Below are 12,449 nucleotides of genomic sequence, written 5' to 3'. Positions count from 1 at the left end.
CATCGATAAGGAAATGTTGGCAGTTTTCTCAAAAAATGCTTGAATTCAAGAAGTTTTAGATTTGCGTGGTTTTTTTTGAGTTGCAAAATCCACTTTGACGCTGCTTTTTTCGAAGTTTCTCAAGAACCATTGGAGCCAGACAATTCGTGTTGGCATCGTTTTATAGAGAATTAAATGGGGGGGGGTCATGACCCCCATGACCCTCCCTGGATCCGCCTTTGTCCACATAAATATTAATTTATATGTTTTTTGTTTGAGTTTATTGAGTTTTGTGGTTTGATATCGAATGTGTGATTGTGTTCGATTGTGGTTAGTTCTAAGTTTGTAGCGTGTTTTTAGTTGGTGGTGGGTTCTGTTCGGCATGCTTTGTTTATGTTGCATGGCTTTTGTTACTGAGGTTTTCTTCTGTATAATGCCAGGAAATTTCTACAATATATTAATTTAGTAAGATGCCCATGCCAGCAAGCAGCTAATATGGAGAGAATTTGTCGCAATGGCATGCCGATACTGGAGCTGGCGCATTCTTATACCTACTACAAGTTTCGGTAAGTTTCAAAGCTTAACTCCCGAAAAATTATTCTTCAAAAACCGGCGTTTTTTAGTTGGTAATAATCTGTCGGATTTATCGGATAATCGGAATTATAAGTTTCTTGTTTGTCTTGTCTCTGCCCAAGGAATATTTTCCGCACAAAATCAGTACTTCTCCACTTTCGAAGAAATCAACAACCTTTGTTGCCTAGAAACCCTCCCTGGTGACGTGCTTTTCCGGATACACATAAACCTGATCGACCAATCGCTTGTCGACCCTTTGAATATCAGACATGTACCATGGCAACGAGTAAATACGAACCCATCAACTTTGAATTCAGCTGTCAGTAAAACAGTATTTATTGAAATTGAAGTTTTAAATTAACCGGTTTTTACACGTTCGTTTTGGAAAAAGTGTCTTATTTGTCCGAAGTGCCTCTCGAAGGTTTGAAGGACCCGAAAATGTGACTTTAAGCTAGAAAATTAGCGATTGTAAAGGAAATGTTGACGATTTTTGCGACTTAAATCGTTGGCAGGATATTAAGGGTGGGAAGTTTTCAAATTGAGACCCGATATATTGGAAAACAAGAGCATTCGACAGGGTGACCAAGGTAAGAGTGCATTACATCTGAACCTTCTAGCATGTTTTTTAATGAGTGCGATGCATTCCTCGCGTCCGTGAGCAAATGATGTAAAATTTGAGACTTTTGAGAAAATTTACATTTTTTCAAAAAATCGAACTCCCACCCTTGATGGCTTCGAGAATTTGATGTTCCTTGCATTAGTATAAAAATAAAGTTCTTGTTTAACCGTTCCGCTTTGTTTTTATTGGTTTACCCCGTTCCAATTTACTTGGCGCCAAGCCAAAACTGGCGATTTTTACGTACGTTTGGTGATATTCGTCCGATAGTTGGCGACACCGTCATTTCTCAGTCTGGCCACCCTGCTTGTCTCTGGTCTGTGGATCAAAAAACCTAACCTTATAGTAAATCAAAATATCTTCTCTGTGAGTCACTGAAGAAAACAAATAAGAGCATCTTTCGCTCCTTTAAGCTCGTATTCCGGTTTTGCAATTATTCAAAACGTCGGTTTATATGTTCGAAACTGAATCCAGTACCATGTCGGGAAAGACGACGATCAAAGGGAATCCGTCCCAATATGTGAAGTTAAATGTTGGGGGCTCTTTGCATTACACCACTATTGGCACCCTAACGAAGCATGATACCATGCTGCGGGCCATGTTTAGTGGGCGAATGGAGGTTCTGTCGGATTCCGATGGTGAGTGTCCAAGAACCAGCTACTAGTAGCAGAAGTACTTTCTTTAACAAAAAAACCTCCCGTTCTTCTTAGCCATTTAGTCCATTAGTCGAATCGTTCTATTAAATCATCAACCATCCATAATTTATTACCGTCAAATTTCCAATTCCAATACCATCAAATTCCTTTCTTATTGATAAGATAGTACGCCAGTTTATTTCTATCGCTTTTGTGATATGTGGGTTTTTCCTCCACTACTTAGGCTGGATTCTAATAGACCGATGCGGCAAACACTTTGGCACCCTGTTAAACTTCCTCCGAGATGGAAGCGTTTCCTTGCCAGAATCAAGCAGGGACACCGCAGAACTGCTAGCAGAAGCAAAGTACTATTGTATTGAAGAACTAGCTGAATCGTGCAATAAGGCCTTGCATAAAAAGGAGCGCGGCGAACATGATCCTATTTGCATGGTAATTCCCTCCGGCCTCCAACACAAGCTTTGCCTAACTAATTTTCCTGTAGGTTCCACTGATAACTTCCCTCAAAGAAGAGGAGACATTGATCAGCTCCAACTCAACCAAACCGGCGATCAAACTGCTGATTAATCGCCACAATAACAAATATTCGTATACTTCAACCTCAGACGATAATCTGCTGAAGAACATTGAACTGTTCGATAAACTGTCCCTATGGTACAGCAATCGGGTGATGTTTTTAAAGGATGTCATCAGCACAGGCGAGATTTGCTGCTGGATATTTTATGGGCATGGGAAAAAAGTATGTGAGCGAAAACCCATAGATTACATCTACAACTCTTGAGTACATTGCAGGTGTCTGAAGTGTGTTGCACTTCGATAGTTTACGCCACCGATAAAAAGCACACAAAGGTGGAATGTCCAGAAGCGCGCATCTACGAGGAAACACTGAATATTCTGCTGTACGAGAACCGAAATGCCCCCAATCAGGAGCTGATGCAAGCGACCTCAACAAGGGCAGCCGTAAGCGGCATGTCTTCTTACACGAGCGACGAGGAGGAAGAACGCTCAGGTATAGAACGCTTGAGGTCTAATAAAAGTAGCAACACCAGCTGATTTATCAGGAAAAGTAGGTCTTTGCCAAAATCCAAGCATTGTTAATCTATTTCATTTCATTATACAGCACAACTTTTATAATCCAATGACAAACTCAACTGGATGAAGAATTATCAGTTGCGAGTTAAAGCGTTATCGTCTAGGTATTTTCGCGGTTAAAAAAATGCGATAAAGATTATCAAAGTTGTACTGTGTTTATTAAATTAATCTATTCTTCTACTTCACTTTTAGCACTGTGTTTATAATGTGTTTTTAACGGGGTTTAGAGCGATGTTAAGCAGAAGTGGGTCCTTTTTCAGGTAAATTCTGTTCTTGATGGGCTTAGATTTAATATCGGGAATTGGATCGGTGTTAAAATAACGGTGGTTCTTCAAATTTCCGATATTTTGCCGTAAATCTCCACAAATTTGCGAAGCAGCATTTTTTGTTTGCAAAAGTGTGTTTTGTATTTTCGTGCTTTTGGTTGATAAATTAAAAAATGTAAATCGTCGGCAATTTTAAAGCGCAGACTTTTCTGTTATGTTGATCCAAATCCCCATAAACACAAGAGTGGTAAAAGCTGCATCGTTACATTATATTTATCGTTTAACGTTTTATTCCTCGGATGAACAGTTTTGAGATTGAAAACCATCACAGTTTTCGAATTTTGTTCGCACAAGCCTCAGTCTAGTCATTGAGCTGATAAATGTGGGCTTGGCTGCAAAACTAGAGAACCTTGAGTATCAGGGTGTTAATAGACTATAAATAACTATAACTAGCCGTTTAAAATATAGGAAAACCATGGAAGGATAGCCAAATTATAGGCAAGTTGATGTATGTGTTTATTATAAACCTTGTAGTTGGCTATTCAAAGGCACATACTCTAATGTGGAGTTTGGTGCAGTTTTTACAGTATTACATGAACCGTTTTATTCAAGATAATTGATTAATAGCATTTTAATTATCATGCTACCGAGCAGAGCACTTTTCAAAGGTAGTTTCCCCTGTATGTCCAAACTAACGACTGAGTCACTGTTTGTTGTAGTCTAACGTTTATCAAATCCGCAATTCATTGACTGACTGGTTTATACGGCGTAAGGACTAGATGTATGTACCTCCCCATCGCATTAATTCGTGTACTGTAATGTTGATGTTAGCATGTGAATGTTGGTCCTTTCCTTTCAATATCTGTGCTTAAATTTGATGTTTCTAAACAGTGCTCAACGCAGGCGTTTTATCAAATCCACGAATAAATCACAATCAATTTTTTTGTCTAATTGTTATATCGTTTCGATGTTTAGCAGCTTTCTGACTTGGTGCATTTGTATGTGTGTTTCAGCGGTAAACTGAGCCTGGCTCTCCGTTGCCATCCACCAACCCCGTTCTCCACCAACACCACCCATTACCGCCCAACAATACCCGTTGTCTTGTCCGCCTAACCGTTTGACCGGAGCTTTTTTGCCGTTCATGTCTTGTGTTATGCGTTGCTGGTATCCGCGTCGCATGTTTTTGTCTCGCCGTCGGAACGCTTCTAATTAGGTAGGTAACTTATCCACATTAAACCAGAGACTACTTGCAAAACCCCCATATAACGAACGTCGCTGTAATTGATACATTGTGCCCCTAGCGTATGTTTAGTAATACTGTGATGTTAATATTGTAGCATTATTTATTTTTAATATAGGTCAATGATAACTGAAATGCTGCGAGCTTCTGTACTAAATAGACACGTTGAAACCATATGTGACTTTCGTCTGCACCCTGTAGCGATTTTTATAAAAATCTTTTATTTCAAACTTAATACAATTTGGCTTAACCCACTACGTCTACTATATATTCTAACTTTTGGCATCGACACTTTGGTAGTTTTGCTTCCATATATCTTCTGGATCCCAAGTGAATATTACCGTGAGTTTTAAAATGTTCAGCGGTCTAAAACGCACAGTCCATTCAAATTAGAACCAATAAATAAATCAGCGGTTGAAGCTGAAAACAAATTTGAAAACATTCCTAACTAATAATCAACACAGTATAAAATGAATACATAACAATATTTCAATGTGTTCCTGTAACTCAGTTTTCCACACCTAGACGTCGAATATTTTCCCAGATGAGCCTAAATTCTAATAATTTCGCTACAATGTACACACATTTACTAATTTAAACTACACGGCTAATAATTCCATTTTTTTATGTAACCAATGGACATCTGAATACATGCAAAAAATATATTTTCTCTAATCTGAATATCTAGCAATGCTGCTTTAAAAACGTTTTATTAGATCGATATAAGCGTAATAGTCTTGCTATTCCAGGTCTTATCTAATACAGTTGGGTTTTATTTTGGCATATTTGAGCGTCTTATTTATACATATACGAATGTCTGGAATCGTTATTTTTGTAGAAAATTAAAGACATCTTTGATAAAGTTGACTGGAAACCATTCGATTAAGATATTTTCTCTGCTGCCTGTTTGGTAAGGGCAAGATTAATTTTTTTAAAACTTACTGAATATACTATGGGCTATACTTTGCTTAAAGCTAACACCCGTTGATTCATACGTACAATAACGTTATATAACTGCTCATTGTAATGTATAAATCAACTATAAATCCTAACATTATTATCACACCTATTTAAAAATAACTTCCGTAGATGCACAATAGTCTTTGGTAATCGTCTTAGATTGGTAAAATATTGAACGTTTCCTTATGGAATTGGTACCATTTTTTTGGAAAATAGCCAATTTAATGCGAACAACTTTTTCGGTGATTTAAATACGTGATAGAAAGGAGGGAGCTCTGGAATGTGAGTTCGGTATTGTCATTCGTAATTTAAAAATTTAAAGGCTGCTAAATAGGCCAAATGTTCGATGTTATATCAATTGAAATATCCAGAGCTCATCACCCAAAAGTGTTTGTCAACTAGTTCGGAACTTCGCTGAAGAATGTTTCTAGTCACTAAACGAATTGATAGTGGAATTGTGTCTGGTTTTTCTACTTCCCTCCTCCAGGTCGGCATTGGGGTTAATACTTTGGCTGAGTGCGATGGTTTTGGGGAAATCGATCAGTGCGTAACTTTTCTTTTGCAACGTTGGACTGCCCTGAGCGCCGGCCGTTTGGGTAACTGTTGCTTGCGACGACGTCCCTGCAAAACACGTTTAATGCACATAACGAAAAAAAAAACGGGAAACAGATCAGTTTACCTGCGTTTCCATTCAGGTCGTTTTTCACCTGATCCAGATCCAATTCCGCGTAATTCACTTCCGGTATACCGGCGTGCTCTGTTTCGTAAGCAGTCGGTGTGCATGGCACGCTGTTACTCATATACATTTGTGCGGAATCCTTGTTGGGAATTGCAACGTTACTAACTGAGCTGTGCTGTTGCTATAAAAAATCACTTTTCCCATGTACCTACACCTAAAACACTTAATTTCAACCATACCTGTAGGGCGTGTATACTGTCCACATCTCTTGTATCAATGTTGGCGTAACAGTGCAGTTCCTCACGCACACTGTTCCCGATATCTTTGGTGTCAACGTTCACGTAAACATGACAATTTGCCTCTAAAAATCACACAAGTTTGTTTGATTAGTTTTTTTTAAGGTACAGTGGATAGTGTGATCTCACGAGAGAAAGTCGTTATTTACTTTAAATTTAGCCGACGACTTTATGAAAAAACGCTTGTAAGTGTCCTAAAACCTTACACAAAAGTGTGCGTGTTAAGCGATATGGAAACCTTCGGTTTCGAAAAAAGAGTTTGCTTCTCGTGCCTTTAAATAAAATGACACTCACCTACATCTCCAGGACCAACATTGGCATAATTCAGAGGACTACTAATCCCATTTTCCACTATGGAGCTGTGGCGCTTGTTATTGTTGTGCTCCAATGGAAAAGCCGACGTTAAAACCGGAGGTGGCGATAAAGCAGTCGGACTTAGGTGCCCGCCGTTACTGAAAACGCAGTTGCTTAATTTCAAGTAATTAGTATTTTTGTGTTAGTACCTTGAAATGGAGCCCGGCCTGCTTAAGACTCCGGCATGCGATCTGAAAAATGCCCGTAAAAACATTGTCAATATTAACGCGAGATTGTTACCGTATGATCGGTTGTGCAGGATTGAGATGGGTGGCATCTGCGATTGCTGGAAGCAAATGACCATCTGGTCGTCTTTGTACAGGAGGGCCCGAAGATGCACCGAGGACGGAAAAATCGATGTTGTTCTGATTCGGGTTGTGCACCAAGTGGGAATTATCACCGCTCATCACATTTACATCCTGAACTCCACCTGGAAACATTCCTTTTATTAGGAAAAGCGCGCAAGTTTAAACTCAAAAAACCTACCAATAATATGTAGTTGAACCAACTTAAACAGCTGCTCACACTTTATACATTTGAACGCAAAGTAACCAGGGCCTGTAGGGCTGCGCCTGCCGCACTCTATACTGAAAACGCTCCGATCTAAATCAAAGCCATATCTTCGCAAAGACCGTAGAGGCCACCGTGTAGGGTTACTGCCTTTCTGATGCCAAATCAATTCAACGTCAGTAACCTGCAAAATTCGCGAAATTGAGCAAAACGACATTGAGAAAGCTGTGAAAACTTACCTCTAGTTTGCCTCGATTTACTGGCCTGTCGCGATCATCGACGTTTATCACATGAAAAATGTTGGGATGCGTGTCGTTGATGTCTGCTTTGCTATTCACGCAACCCATCTTCACATAAAGTAGATTCGTTGTCTCAAAAAGGCCTAATCACCAAGGCAAAATTGTACTGAAAATGACCAAAATTTGAGCGATTTGGATGCTTAAAATTTCAGTGTAACTCGGCAATGTTTGATTGATTTCATTACATTCAAGTCTAGCGGAAAACTAGACAGCAGCAAGAGGTCTGCAAAGGCAACTTGCCTTATTTAATTAAGTAAATTGATGGTGAGTCACATATTTTCAAAATGCATTTGAGACATTGAGCCCATCAATCATCATTCATTTTCGGGGAATATGGAGATTAATTGTTGGAATGAGTGCGGTTTAGATGTTCTCACCGCAACTGAGTGTTTGAGATTTTTACAATATTACCCAATTATAGTTAATAAGTAAATATAAACAAAAGGACCAAGGTTAGCCCTATCAAAACATGCTACCTCTAAATGAAGCGATGTTCCTTTCGGCATTGTTTGTTAGCTCACCACGCCCTCACGTGCATCCTGCGGACAAGAAGGTTGGCGGTACTTTTTGCAAAACAGCATTTTCTTTGGTTCAATTTAACTAAGAAAACAATGTTTTTTATTTTTAAATTACAAATGCGTATGTGTATCATACATCACCCGAATGTCACTGTCACCCTGCCCAGAATCCAGGGAAGCCAATCCCGGGTTGCCTATGGTAACGTTCAGCTATCCGGGATTGATCTTATTTAGTGCTCTATCGCTTTCTGTTTCACGCTTTTGTTCACTGCTGTGTAGTAAATTAGATGGCAGCAGGTCATTTGTTCTTGTGGGAGCCAGGGACAACAGACAACAACCTTACCGACTGCGCTTGGTAGGAAGTACGTCGCCTCTACAACCGGAACATGACAAGTATTGCTTTTATTATGAAATAAACCAGTGTTAGTAATCATTTTTTTTATTGTTACTAACACTGGTTTATTTTATAATACAAGCAATACTCAATACTCGTCATGTTCCAGTTGTAGAGGCGACGTACTTCCTATCAAGAGCAGTCGGTAAGGTAGATGCCTGTTGTCCCTGGTTCCCACATTCTGTAAACAGTTCGAATTTGCGTAACAGTTTCCCCAATTATTAGGGTAAGTTTTGGGATAATTTGAGCAAAAGGTGTCTTTTGTAAGCAAACCCCCAATGCCCCACACTTATCTAGGCAAAAGCTTTCAAAGGCAAGTTTAGTGCCATTTTGGCGAATTAGGTTAGCAATTGTTTAATGGTGGATGAGATGGACAGTGCATGTTTGGCGGCTTGAAAATAGTAAAATTTTCCGAGACTTTTCGCTTTATGTGCGGAATATTTGTGTTTTTCGGAAAGCAGACGCATTTATGTAGTGTTTCGTAGTGTTTTCCCGGCCGAAAAAGGTATGGGAGCAGAAAAAATCGATCTTTGGTTTCTGACGTTTGCTGTCAATTGCAGGCACAACCATAATATGCTACCAGTCACAAACAGGATTTTTCCATTGTCAGAAAATAATTTTTTATTCGAATGAATCTAAAAGTGCCATTTTTCGATCAGAAGCGATGATCAATTCTTTACTGTTCATTTGTTTTACTTTTTCACACGGACTTTTACGCACGTGTGCGCAAGAGTAAATGTGACAAATTAAACGTGTAGTATAAAGTATTTTCGGGGGCGATTTGGAACAAAATTCACATTTAGAGGAGGAACTGGTCACAGACGTTGGGACTTTTTCTTCAATCCGGTCTCGGTTTTGAGAAATCGATTTTTTGGTGTTTCGTCGGACGATTTTCACATACATTTTTTTTTACTTTAATCAAAAAAATAAGCTCTTTATGGAAAATGTGGACCCTCCCAGAGTATCCACGGATGACTTTTCCAAGAGAAAAACTTGCAAACGAACAAACTGCGCAAATTCTGGGCACGCCACTGGATAGAGGCGCCCAAACCGCAGAAAATAACGCATAATTTCTTTTGTTGCAGTAAAATGCCCCATAATCGAGCCATTGGATATTTTCCAAAAAAATCTCCAAAACCACAAATACTGGCAAAATCTGGAGCACGCCACTGAAAAAGCGACTCAAAATTCCCAAAAAAACCTCGCATGGAATTTTCCCCGGAATCCCCATGTTCAAGCCTTTTTTGAGAAAACTGCCAACATTTCCCCATCCATGGTTGACTTTCTAAAAAGGACATTTACTTCTCTCTAGAATGATGTACAAATGAGCGTTCATTTTGCCTCCGAGATATGAGCAAAAACGGGCCGGAAACCATGAAATTTTGGCATAATCTTGCACCTAAGTGTTTGATATTCAAATTTCGCTTTCTGGGTCAAAACTACTCGAATTTCGAATGGTTCTTGATAAACTTGGAATAAAGGCCATTTAGTTATCTCTGGAATGATGTAAAAACGAGCGTTCTTGCTCATTTTGCTTCCGAGAAACATGCAAAACGGGACGGAAAACATGAAATTTTGGCATAATCTTGCACCTAAGTGTCTGATATTCAAATTTCGCTTGCTGTCAAAACTACTAGAATTTCCTCACTCATCTTGCTACGACTGAATCGACTTTTCAATTCTCTATCCAACGATGCCAAAACGAATTCTGTGGCTCGAATGGTTCTTGAGAAACTTCGAGTAAAGGCCATTTAGTTATCTCTGGAATGATGTAAAAACGAGCGTTCTTGCTCATTTTGCTTCCGAGAAACATGCAAAACGGGACGGAAAACATGAAATTTTGCAATAATCTTGCACAAAACGACGATCATTTTTCTAATTTCATAGTTAACAGAAGACTGTATTTTTTCTACATAACCCCCCCCTCTGACTTTAAAGCTGGATCCGCCCCTGCTTTTCGAACTGGGAAACATGTTTGGGCGTCTTGCGGTTGAACTTTGAAGAAATGCGTTTTGGGAGCGATTTAAAAAATATATTGGGCACATCTAGAGGAGAATCTGCCCTTTCAGGCTCCAGTACGCTCTTTGTCTAATCCGGTACCTATTGGTTTTGAGAAATCGATTATTTTTAATTTTGTCCGGCGAATTTCACAATTCGGTCAAAACGTTTTTTTACCCGAAAACAGTAGCGCGTACCACAGAAATAAAAGAATGCTTTTTTCTTCAAAATTGAACAATCAATTAAGACGTGTTTCGTTAAGCTTTTGTGGACTCATGTATTTTCGGGCTTTTTTATATTTGGCTAAGGTATATTTATCTCTGCGGTACTTATTTCTGAGACACCCCCTGTATATATTCTAATAAAAAATATACTACCGCTTGATCTGTACTCCATACTTTTCAGTTAAACAAGCCCTGATTTAATGGCACTTATGCAAGAAATAACACGCTTATTAGTCGATGTTAAGCGGACATTTCTAATTTATTTTCTATAGAAATGGTAACAACAATCTATGAACTGAAATCGGCTTGTTATCAGTCGGTAGCATCGATTCTTTATGTCGTTAACCTTTTCGAAACATTAATCAAACATTTCAATCATTTGGATCGGACTGAGCGGCATCAAAGGCCACATTTCTTTAAATAAACCCTTTAGGTATCTTTCGTTCAATATCAGGAAGCAAACGAGAAAATCTTCAGCCGGGAATGAAATGTTTGATGTGTAATTTAGAAAAATGTTGGACATTTTTTAAGTTTCCGAGTACTTGAATAATAACGAAAACCGTCGGGAACTTTCAGAAATTTCGAGTTGTCTTTTGGAACTTGTGAGGGTTCCATGTGTGAGTCTTTGGTTTCGTAAAAACCGAGTTTAAAAATCCTAAGATTTTTCCTTTACTGGACTTTGACGATTTTGTACCAAAAATGTTCAATTGCAATCGCGTTAAATCAAGACTTGAAGTTAGAGTCATAAAATTGAGCGCAGCTGAAAATTGCTCTCACTTAAATCAACCATAATAACGATTCTTCGAGGACTAAGGTCGCTAAGGAGAAAACTCTTTTAAAAATGCCGGGACTACCGCTTTGCTGAAGTACGATAATGATCTTTTAGTCTAGTAGCCAAGAGCAATACTATTCTCGTCAACTAGACTGACTCACGAAACAATAGGTCTTTATTGGTCGTACTTTGTTATAGATTCAGGCTGTGTCCATAGTCGGACTAAAAAGCTACTTTACACACTGCCACAGATTTGTACCTGTTGGAAAGTGACTTATTTCACGTTCATTTAGATAGAAGTCGCTTTGCTTGTGGAGATCCTCTTTGAGCAATTGGAGATTTTTTAGGACTGAAAGCCTGAAAAGCACCACCAGTTTCACCCAAGAGCCGCACAACTTTTTTCAATTTCCCTTTGATAGTTAATAGGTTTTTATCACAAAACTCTCGTTTGCTTAGAAAATCTGGGTTCTGGCCAATTTGTGTTATGCGGCGCCACTGGCTCAGCCGAAATCAAACTCTTGACCAGTAGTATAATTAGTCATTCCATTGCGATCTGATTAACATAACAACAAAGAACCCATTTGGGTACATCGATGGGAACCGTACCGGCACCACACCTTAAGGAGATACGAGATGGATGCTACCTTGCCATCCATAAACCAATGTCGGCATTTCGAAATCGTTTTTGATTTATTTCGCTTTTGGACTGGCTGTTTTGCAGCTAATAAGTGATGAATTATGCACATATGAAGCGAACATTTATTGGCTTCGTTCCTTAATCCCCATAATACTGGTTCATGTGTTCAAATTGTTTTTTTTAAACCTGCAACTAAGACCACTTTGCAATTTTTCTATGAGTTAACTGCTCTTTTATGTCTTCTTAACTGTCCTCTCTTAGTAAAGTTTGCAAGTTTATATACAGGGTTATTCACGCTATACATTATATTATTTTATGAATGATCCGACGCCTACCGAGCGCACATTTTAAAAATATTTTTGTAATGTACAGGGTGTCCCAAAAGCTCT

At 38.8% G+C, this 12,449-nt stretch overlaps 2 protein-coding genes and 2 long non-coding RNA genes across 6 annotated transcripts in view; 2 read left to right on the top strand and 2 right to left on the bottom strand.

The window, feature by feature from the left end:
• Window positions 1-1,464: 1,464 nt before the first annotated feature.
• On the top strand, window positions 1,465-4,593 carry LOC109545512 (BTB/POZ domain-containing adapter for CUL3-mediated RhoA degradation protein 3). Of its 3 annotated transcripts, none has more exons than XM_019916261.2 (5): window positions 1,465-1,806; window positions 2,048-2,253; window positions 2,306-2,560; window positions 2,614-2,830; window positions 4,193-4,593. In XM_019916261.2, exons 1-5 carry the CDS (start codon window positions 1,623-1,625, stop codon window positions 4,201-4,203), a joined length of 873 nt encoding a protein of 290 aa, XP_019771820.1. In that variant the 5' UTR covers window positions 1,465-1,622; the 3' UTR covers window positions 4,204-4,593. The 3 variants fall into 3 exon arrangements, with proteins under 3 accessions (XP_019771820.1, XP_019771819.1, XP_019771818.1); XM_019916260.2 differs by having other exon boundaries at window positions 2,614-2,887; XM_019916259.2 differs by having other exon boundaries at window positions 2,614-4,593.
• A 30-nt stretch (window positions 4,594-4,623) lies between these two features.
• LOC109545511 lies at window positions 4,624-8,268 on the bottom strand. Its single transcript, XM_048666569.1, has 10 exons — window positions 8,172-8,268; window positions 7,994-8,117; window positions 7,458-7,623; window positions 7,195-7,402; window positions 6,949-7,138; window positions 6,858-6,899; window positions 6,649-6,806; window positions 6,298-6,419; window positions 6,059-6,239; window positions 4,624-6,000 (listed from the first exon to the last, which is right to left on the bottom strand). The coding sequence occupies exons 3-10, from the start codon at window positions 7,563-7,565 to the stop codon at window positions 5,807-5,809; spliced, it is 1,203 nt and encodes a 400-aa protein (XP_048522526.1). The 5' UTR covers window positions 7,566-7,623; window positions 7,994-8,117; window positions 8,172-8,268; the 3' UTR covers window positions 4,624-5,806.
• A 442-nt stretch (window positions 8,269-8,710) lies between these two features.
• LOC125504569 lies at window positions 8,711-9,579 on the top strand. The gene is made up of 2 exons (XR_007281574.1): window positions 8,711-8,934; window positions 9,515-9,579. It is a non-coding gene; the product is annotated as an uncharacterized LOC125504569 (long non-coding RNA).
• A 2,115-nt stretch (window positions 9,580-11,694) lies between these two features.
• Window positions 11,695-12,449, bottom strand: part of LOC125504544 — a 2,169-nt gene continuing 1,414 nt past the window's right edge. Inside the window, exon 3 of the long non-coding RNA XR_007281566.1 lies at window positions 11,695-12,252. This is a non-coding gene — a long non-coding RNA (uncharacterized LOC125504544). The remainder of the gene's footprint in view (window positions 12,253-12,449) is intronic.

The sequence above is a fragment of the Dendroctonus ponderosae genome, unplaced genomic scaffold (genome assembly GCF_020466585.1).
Source record: "Dendroctonus ponderosae isolate FM_Combo_2020 unplaced genomic scaffold, Dpon_F_20191213v2 Dpon_F_20191213_5, whole genome shotgun sequence".
Taxonomy (NCBI): domain Eukaryota; kingdom Metazoa; phylum Arthropoda; class Insecta; order Coleoptera; family Curculionidae; genus Dendroctonus; species Dendroctonus ponderosae.
This window is presented reverse-complemented; position numbering and strand designations above follow the sequence as displayed.